General features: G+C 48.8%; 1 protein-coding gene across 1 annotated transcript in view; it reads left to right on the top strand.

Moving 5' to 3' along the window:
• The window catches only part of dgkg (diacylglycerol kinase, gamma), a gene marked incomplete at both ends in the record, with an annotated part of 96,729 nt that overhangs the window by 50,696 nt on the left and 36,033 nt on the right, over nt 1–10,000 (top strand). The window contains 3 exons of the mRNA XM_084451487.1: nt 3,872–3,957; nt 4,838–4,927; nt 6,751–6,911. Of these exons, the coding sequence (XP_084307613.1) occupies nt 3,872–3,957; nt 4,838–4,927; nt 6,751–6,911 (337 nt within the window). The remainder of the gene's footprint in view (nt 1–3,871; nt 3,958–4,837; nt 4,928–6,750; nt 6,912–10,000) is intronic.

Here is a 10,000-nt window from a genome sequence, read left to right as displayed (position 1 = left end):
CCACTAAGTCCTTTGTGTGGGCATCATTGCGAAAATCACACACCAACGGCGACTGTGGCTCAGTGGTAGAGCGGGTCGTCTGATGATCGTAGGGTCGGCGTTTGTGTGTGTGTGTGTGTGTGTGTGAGTGTGTGTGTGTGTGTGTGTAAGTGAATGGGTGAATCAGAGGCACTTTGTAAAGCACTTTGGATAAAAGCGCTATAAGTGCAGTGCATTTAGCATTACCAACACCATAGAGCCAACACTCGTCCTCCTCACATCATTAGCCACACACCCCTGGCCTCGGAGACGCCTGCGGGAGACACTTTTGAGGACAGTCCTCCTCACAAGCCGGGGCTCAAATAAACTTCCTGCGTCTAATATACACAGGGTCCGCTCGGTCCGCCTTGGCCGAAGCACGTTATTCGAGCGCCTCAGAGCTTTTCAGACGTTTGAAACGGTCAGAGTCTCTCCCGTGGCGGTAGAACGACACAGAGCCGGGCTGCGCCGTTCTCCTCCGGGAGGCACGTTTGAATCCACGGCTGCAGACTGAATGAGACCGCCGTCCGCCGGTCACCTCCAGACAACCCCTGTCTGTCCAAGATTGATTCAGCCGCTGCTGTGGAGGTCAGTCGACCGCTCCCGAAACCCAGTCCAGATGTAACCTCCGTATTCCACTCGGTATATTAACCGTACGTACACACACACACGCGCGCACACACACACACTTCACACACAGACACACAAAATAAGTTACACTCTGCTCGTTCGCCAGAGGACACCGTCTACCTTGGTCGGGTTGCGCAATGGAATAGTCCATTCAGAGACAAAAAGGCCCAAACAGCACAAGTGGTATGACCACTTCACCTGAGAGCTACCAACCTCTAATCCGTACCCCCACCCCTCACCCCCCACCTGAGAGCTACCAACCTCTTATCCGTACCCCCGCCCCCCCCCCCCCCCCCCACCCTGTCACGACCAAGAGCCGAAGTGGCCCATTCTAGGCCACTAGTAGATAATACACACGTCGGCATGAGAGCGCGGGGTTAATTATGGGGTGATGTAACGGCATCGCTGCTGATCAGGGGGCGCTGGCTGTATAATTAGACATGATGTTGGCAGTGAACGCCATAATGACACTATTCTGTAATTAGGAGCAAGCCTGGGGTTGGTCAATGGAGTCACTTTACCTCAGCGCTAACGAAGCACAGAGGCTTGTCTGTTTGTTTGCTGGCTGTTGAATTATGAGGTGTGCTGTGTTTCACCTCCGCCGACACAGAGAGTGGATGTGAATGAGGACAGTGTTGCGGCTGTACAGACACATCTTGGGTTTGAATGGGGAAAGTGTTATGTGGGCTATGAAAGAGGAGCCGCCCGATACGACTCGATGAGTGTGGGGGAACTTGAGTGAGGACTCTCATGGAAATCTCTCTGTCTCCCTCTCTCTTTCTCTCTCTGTCTCCCTCCCTCTCTCTCTCTCTGTGTCCCTCTCTCTTTCTCTCCCTCCCTCCTTCTCTCTCGCTCGCTCTCTCTGTCTCCCTCCCTCTCTCTCTCTCTCTCTCACACACACACGCACACAGTCTCCCTTTCTCTCTCTCTCTCTCGCTCTCTCTCTCACGCTTAGACACACACACACACACACATACACACACACACACACACACACACACACACACACACACACACACACACACTTTCTCCCTCTCCTTCTCTCTCTCTCTCACACACACGCACACACACGTACACACACACACATTGTGCATCATTTCTCATCACTAAATCAATGACACATGCAAATACTGATACATAACTGAATACTGAAGATCTGTGTGAGGGCAGATGGCGGGCCTTATGTGAGCTTGCTTTGCAACACACACACACACACACACACACACACACACACACTTTCTGGGCTCCACGGCAACAAGCTCAACAGTCTTTTAGTTTTAGGAGAGCGGCAGAAGCTGGGTGATTTGTTTAGAAAAAACTGTTATTTTTGGCTGATGGGCGGAGCCCGACAGGGTTAAACAGGAAGTGAGGACACTACTTAACGCATCATCCCTTAGACATTCTGCTTAATATGCATACTCCATGAGGGTGAATGGTCACAATTTAACATGGCCACCACTCAACGTCACTTCTCACAACAAGAAGTGAGGTTTAACTGGTTAACGCATCATCCCTTTGACATTCTACTTTATATGCATGCTCCCTAAGAGTCAATGGGCACAAATGAACATGGCCGCCACTCAATGTCAATGCAACGTCACATAAACAGGAAGTGAGGTCTAATTGCTTAACGCATCATTGACATTCTACTGTAATATGCATGCTCCCTAAGAGTCAGCAGACACAAATTAACATGGCCACTACTTAACGCTGTGTAAACAAGAAGTGAGTTCTCATTGCTTAACACATCAGCCCTTTCATATTCCACTTAATATGCACGTTCCATAAGGGTCAATAAGCACAATTTAACATGGCCAAAGGTCAATGCAGTGCACTTGTGAGTCTACACTTAATGCTACCTGCTGACTCAATCAAATATGTGTACATGTCCAGATAAGCCTTACTTCACCACCTAAAGGGAAGTGCGTAGGACAGGCAATTACATTTGTCCAGAACTATCAAAAGAACAGCTGCATTCATGCCCATCCGTCATAAGCCAGGCTGGACCTGGCCTGGTTTGATCAGGACCAATGTCTCTGTGATGTCCTGTTGCTTCTGATGTGGGTCCATATTTGGTCCTACCTTGTTGACGCTTGTTCCCCAAGCCCACATAAAACATTGTCACGGGTTGTCAGGCTCAGTGCATTGAGGTTAAAGTATATCAATATTTGATGCTGACGTGCCACTGTTTTGTTTAATGTGATACACTCTGCTGTATACATTTTCCCTGAGGGCAGGCATGCTCGTGCATCACAAGGTTGATCTGCAGTTCACCTGAGTGGCCAGTAGGGGGGGTTGCCTGTCTCATATCCTCTAGCAATGCAATAGGCCCAGTCCAAAAACAGCTCTACCTCGGCTAGCTTCTCCTATCTACTCTGAATTAACTGTTTTGTAATGTTGAATGTATCATTGCTGCATATGTTCTTGCTTATCTTGCTGGGATCCAAAGAGGACAACAGTGGAAATAAGTTGTTGACTTTACTGTGTATTTATCCTCGATAGTTAAATAATTGTATATTGTTTCTTTCTTGGGTCTGTGTGCCCGTGCGGAACTATATGTGTATGTGTTTATTATTATTATTATTATTTTATTTAAAAAAAAAAAAATTACTCTAAAATAAACCAAAACCAAACCAAACTCCCTGGCACTTGTGGAGTTGTACAGTAAATATCTTTGGGGGAAAAAATAACCCACTGCTTAATGGTCATAGAACAAGGAAGAGACACTTCTTTCATGATCAAACCTGTCCAGTCCTTTGATGAACTGCAGTATGAGAAGTCCTAAAGGCATCAGAGGGGAAGGTCTCCTGGACCGGGCCAGAGGGCCTTATAGGCATCCCAGGATGTTAGCAGCTGCCTGTCAGGCGCCAGATGAAAAGGCCTGCCGACACCCTGGTCTTTGCCCACATTAAAGGTCTCTTTGAAGGTGACACTCTCTCTAATGTCTGGACGGGGTTGACAAGAAACATGAGCCAGCGATGAGTTATATTAACCACTCTCTCTCTCTCTCTCTCTCTCTCTCTCTCTCTCTCTCTCTCTCTCTCTCACTCTCTCTCTCTCTCTCTCTCTCTCTCTCTCTCTCTCTCTCTCTCTCTCTCTCTGTGTTGGGGCACTGATGTGGATTCTGTGTAAAAATCACTTCAAAAATCACTCGAAATGCGCGAGATGACTGGGACCCATTTTGATGACAAAATTCTCAGAGCTAAATGTGTCTTCCCCCCAGGCTCAACTTTTTCCACGATGTTCCGGACTTCCGGGTCCTTGCATGTGGAGGAGACGGTACAGTGGGCTGGATCCTAGACTGCATAGGTACAGTAGCTACTATAACCAGCATTCAGCAGAACCTAAACAACTGATATCCTGTCCATCAACAGTATAGCTGTGTAATACTATTATCCTGTCCATTAACAGCTGTGTAATACTAATACTATTATACTGTCCATCAACAGTATAGCTGTGTAATACTATTATCCTGTCCATTACCAGCTGTATAATACTAATACTATTATACTGTCCATCAACAGTATAGCTGTGTAATACTATTATCCTGCCCATTAACAGCTGTGTAATACTAATACTATTATACTGTCCATCAACAGTATAGCTGTGTAATACTATTATAGCCGGGCTCCAGCCCCTGAATCTGAATTTTCAAATTCTTGAAATGCCAATCAGGGTCTGGAAAGGCTCTCTCATCCAGAGCGATATCTCTGGTTGGAATTCCAACCAGGCCAATCAGTCCTTTGAATGTGATTTCAAATGCTGTGATTGGTCAGGGGATGAACTAATTGCTGAGGACTCCTTCGGCGACGCCCATCTTGGAAAACAGCCGTAAATGGAGCCTGTTCAGACTGAATAATGAAGTGAAACAAAAAGTAATTCAGTCCGAGTGTCAGGCTAATACTATTTTCATGTCCATCAACAATATAACTGTATAATACTGTTATCCATTATCCTGTCCATTCACAGTATAGTTGTGTAATACTGTCATCCTGGTGTTTATTGTGTATTGTTTATTGTATATAATATAATATATATAATATTGTATGTTATTAACCTCTCTAATGTTGTACTCTGTGTTGTGTTGTATTGGGTTGTTGAGACCGAGGTCAGAATGGACAAGCCCAGTGTAAATAAAGAGTAAATGTATAAATACCAGGCGTGATGCGCGTCCTCTCTCCCTGCGCAGATAAAGCCAACTTCTCGCTGCGCCCACCGGTGGCCATCCTGCCGCTGGGAACCGGGAATGACCTGGCGCGCTGCCTCCGCTGGGGGGGGGGTGAGTCTGCCGGGCTGGGGGTGTGTGTGTGTGTGTGTGTGTGAGTGTGTGAGTGTGTGTGTTCAGTATATATAGATTTGTGTGTGTGTGTGCGTGTGTGTTGTGTGTGTGTGTGTGTGTGTTTTTGTGCATGCATGTGTGTGTATGTGTGTGTATTTTTGTGCGTGTGTGTGTATATATGCGTATGTGTGTGTGTGTGCAAGCGTGTGTGTGTGTGTGTGTGTGTGTGTGTGTGTGTGTGTGTGTGTGTGTAAGCTGTGAAGGATAAACATAGTATTAGAAACCATAGAGGAGAGATTCACTGAATTCTATTTTGAGGGATAAATATTCTAGTTCTTGTATCTTAAATGTCGTGCTGTGTTTATACAAATGCTGGCCTGTACTTAGGCTTGGGATATGTTTACAGTACGTCACATGATATGTGTGTGTGTATGTATGTCACATGATATGTGTGTGTATGTACAATATGTCACAGGATATGTGTTTTTCCTCATCCCTTTATATTGCCTTCTCAAGATACCATTTGAACTGCTGGATAAAAATGAAGTGAGCGGTTGATACACAAAGCAGAATCTTTGTGAAATGTGTGTTCATAGGCTTGGCGTATTAATTTGGCCCAGTCTTTGGACAGATTGGTTCTGGCTGGCTGGTTCTAGCTACTGGGAAGCCAACAGAGCACTTCCACGGGTGTATGAATTATGTTTTGGAGTGAACGGGCTCTGGGGGCTTTGGAACAGGCAACAGCTCTCGGAAAATCAGTTTAAAAAGGCGGCGGGATTTTCTCTGAAACCACTTGAGTTTTATGAGCAGATTAGATGGATGGATGGATGGATGGATGGATGGATGGATGGATGGATGGATGGATGGATGGATGGATGGATGGATGGATGGATGGATGGATGGATGGAGAGATGGATGGAGAGATGGATGGAGAGATGGATGGAGAGATGGATGGATGGATGGATGGATGGATGGATGGATGGATGGATGGATGGATGGATGGATGGATGGATGGAGAGATGGATGGATGGATGGATGGATGGATGGATGGATGGATGGATGGATGGACCCCTGAGGGGAACTTATGTTACCGCAGTAAGAACAACAACCAGGCACAATCGGGACGACAGTAAATACAAATAAAAGTACGTAGATAAACAAACATCTACATGTAAAAGAGTGCAATACAATAAACAGAAGTAAACAAGTATATACTTATAGCTTAGGATGCCTGGATTGTACAAAAACATGTCTAATAATAAAGGCGGTACTGTATATGTGGGTGTGAAATATCAGTGTTTATGATCTGTCCGTAGTAAATAAATCATCCCTATTCTACCTGGCAACACCGGTGGGTCAGGGTCCTCTGAGTCTCCTGAGTGTGCCTGACCTCGTTAGGCACCCAGGCCTGTCCTCGTTAGGTGCCCAGACCTGCACCTGTGCAATGAGAGAATGAAACTGAGTCCTCATGAGTCCCGAGTTGGTAGTGAGTTGTTTGTCAAGCTCACTCCCACAGTGTAGATATAGTCCACCAGCGCAGAGGAAGAGAGCTGGCGTAGCTGGTTAAAACGGAGTCTGTCACGCGGGAGACCGGGGTTCGAGTCCCACCGTGGGCGTGATGAAATATGAGTATGGGTCACATGGCTAGAGATGACTCTAAGCCTGGTATGGGTGTCTGTTAGAGATGACTCTAAGCCTGGTAGGGGTATCTGTTAGAGATGACTCTATGGGTATCTGCAGGTGACTAGCTATCATCATGTCTCAAGTGTGTGTTTCGGCGTAGGCCAAACCTGAAATGGTCTGTGTGTGTGTGCGTCTCCCAGGTTACGAGGGAGGCAGCCTGGTGAAGTTCCTGAGGGACATCGAGCACAGCACGGAGATGATGCTGGACCGCTGGAACATCGACATCGTCCCTGACGACAAGGAGGAGAAGGGCGACCCGGTGCCCTACAGCATCGTCAACAACTACTTCTCCATCGGCGTGGTGAGCACAGAGCAATTATCCACCTTCCTGCCCCAGTACGCACTGAAACACTTAACACTGCCATCAGGGGCATTGTGGGGCACGGAAACACTTAACACTGCCATCAGGGGCATTGTGGGGATCGTGAGCGTGTTAATGACCGCGCTCCCCTTTTAATAGCGCGGGGACAAAAAAGAATTACCCCGCCTGGTTCCAGTTGCTTAGCAACGCTTTATTTAGTCTCGTTCCGCCGGTGAGGTTAGCGTAGCTACGGCCGCGGAGGTTACCAAGGCTACCCAAGCACTGGGTCACTCTGACTCCGTCCTCGTGACAACCTTCAACACCGGGCTCTGGAACACCCGCGGCGACGTCCGCTCGCTCAAAAGCGCCGTTACCTGGCAACGACAGCGATGACGTTGTTTACAGTGTGCGACGCGTTCGTTTGTGCAAACAGTCCCGTCTTTACTTTGCGCTGGGCCCGGTCTGCTGGGAGGCGGGGCTAGCGATGGAAACATGCCTCTCCTAACACCTGGTGTGGCTTGAGCAACGCGCCCGTATTCCTCAGGAAACATATCCTGAGCATGTTGTACTTTTACTAAAGTTAGGACGTTTTACTGTGGTTGTAGAATATATTGTCTCTCATCTGAACACACACACACACTCAAAAAAACACTTTGCGTGTGTGTGCTCAGATGAGTGTGTGTGTGTTCAGATAAGAGACACAAATATACACATACACACACAAATACATGCACACACGTACACACACATCACCCTGCTTCACGTCTTACAGTAGGCGGACGTGCGCAAACATTTTTCCGTTACATTTTTAGACCCAAAAAAGCAGCGTTCGGAACGGGCTTAAAATACCCGGGCGTCATGCGCGTCCGTGATTGGACGGAGCAGGACGGGACACATCGCCTGAGAGCACAGGTAGAGCGAGCGTGAGAGGGAAGTGGGGGGGGGGGGGGGGGCGGGGCTTGGCAGGGATACGGCGTCCCGCTGCGCTGTTATACAACCCCGCCTCCTACCGCTACCCAGATCTGCCACCTCCACGCTGGCGCCCTGCCCGGACGCCAGGGGGCACACGGGCATTCTCCTACGCTCCGACACACTGAATATTTAACACACTCCTGGGTGAGATGGGAAGGGCTGATCTGGTGGGTCAGTGTGCTAGTGGGTGCGTTTGTTTTTTTCACGTCGTCATTTCGACTCTCGGATACGAACACGTCTTGTCTTTCGCGCGAATGCAGAGCAGGAGTTTAATTTTAGCACACGGCTCGAGACCAAAGAGGAGCTTTTGTTACTGTTTGTCATGGATGCAACGGTTACAGAGATCAGCCCGCTGACCTTTCGCACACAATGGCGCTTTCTTCGCTGTGTCAGGGTAGGAGGCAGGACAGGGGCCGGCAGGCAGGACAAGGCCTTCCCTGTGGGCATTTAGGCTGGGATGTGGGCTGGGTGAGGAGTACCACCAGGGTGTGGATGGATGGAAGGATGGATGGATGGATGGATGGATGGATGGATGGATGGATGGATGGATGGATGGATGGATGGATGGATGGATGGATGGATGGATGGATGGATGGATGGATGGATGGATGGTAGTAGTAGTAGTAGTAGTAGTAGCAGCAGCAGCAGCAGTAGTAGTAGTAGTAGTAGTAGTAGTAGTAGTAGTAGCAGTAGTAGTAGTAGTAGTAGTAGTAGCAGCAGCAGTAGTAGTAGTAGTTGTAGTATTAGTAGAAGTAGAAGTAGTAGTATAACTATTGAGATAGCATTACCAGATAAGACAACATTACAAGAGGTTACAAGGATGATTTCATGGTGGACAATCACACGTTTGGCTGGTGGATAGTCAGACAATACAGCTGGGGTGCGTTTCCGAATCGCATACTTCCATACCAGTCGCATGTACTGTAGTATGTCAAAGTACATACTTTCTAGGGGAAGCTGTAGTACAGTATGTACTCGTAATAGGAAGTAGAAGTATGCGATTCGGAACGCCGCCATGTTATTGGTAAAGCAGAGGCATCCTCCTGTTCCTGGTAAACGCCCCCCACTTCCTGTTCCTGGTATACACCCCTCGCTTCCTGTTCCTGGTAAACGCCCCCCGCTTCCAGTTCCTGGTATACGCCCCTCGCTTCCTGTTCCTGGTAAACGCCCCCCCCGCTTCCTGTTCCTGGTATACGCCCCTCGCTTCCTGTTCCTGGTATACGCCCCTCGCTTCCTGTTGATGGTATACACCTCCAGTTTCCTATTCCTAGTATAACCCCCTGTTTCCTGTTCCTGGTATAACCCCCTGCTTCCTGTTGCTGGTATACACCTCCAGTTTCCTGTTCCTAGTATAACCCCCTGTTTCCTGTTCCTGGTATAACCCCCTGCTTCCTGTTGCTGGTATACACCTCCAGTTTCCTGTTCCTAGTATAACCCCCTGTTTCCTGTTCCTGGTATAACCCCCTGCTTCCTGTTGCTGGTATACGCCTCCCCCCCCCCCCCCCCCACCTACTTCCTGTTCCTGATATACACCCCCAGCTTCCTGCTTGGTGTTGGTTGTGTTTGTCTCTGCTGTGTCTCTACTGTATTGATCGGAGCCGTTCTGCTGTTGGGCGCAGCCCCCCCCCAACACGACGACAGATCGCTCGGTCTCCAGGAGCCAGGGACAGATGGCCGCCTATCGGGGCGCCAGCGACACCTGAGCTAACCGTGGCCGGTGACTCACGCCGGCGGTGATGTAAATCTTTAGCGACCCAGAATCAGGTTCAATAACCATATTTGGGCATCGCTTCCTCTCGCCAGAGGACCGTCCTACCCAGGGCCCGGGCTGCTACGCTGTCGGCGCTGGTGAGGCCGGCTCTGGAAGCAGTCGTCTGTTTGTCATCTCGCTGACTTAATCGGGGGGCGACATGGCGAGGCGGAGTCAGGGCGGCGAGTTGGAGTCAGGGCGACGAGGCGGAGTCAGGGGGACGAGTCCCGCGGAGCGCTGAGAAGGCGTGCGGTGATGTCACCGTTCGCTGGGATGCTACTGTACATTATGTCTTGTTTTTAGGCATCGTTATAGGCTGCTGTGTTTAGTGAGCATTTGTACTAGAACCATGGCGCCAGGACCAGGA

The sequence above is a fragment of the Borostomias antarcticus genome, assembly GCF_949987555.1.
Source record: "Borostomias antarcticus genome assembly, chromosome: 17".
In the NCBI taxonomy this organism is placed as follows: domain Eukaryota; kingdom Metazoa; phylum Chordata; class Actinopteri; order Stomiiformes; family Stomiidae; genus Borostomias; species Borostomias antarcticus.
The sequence above is the reverse complement of the archived record's forward strand: the minus strand, read 5'-3'. Positions and strand labels throughout refer to the sequence as shown.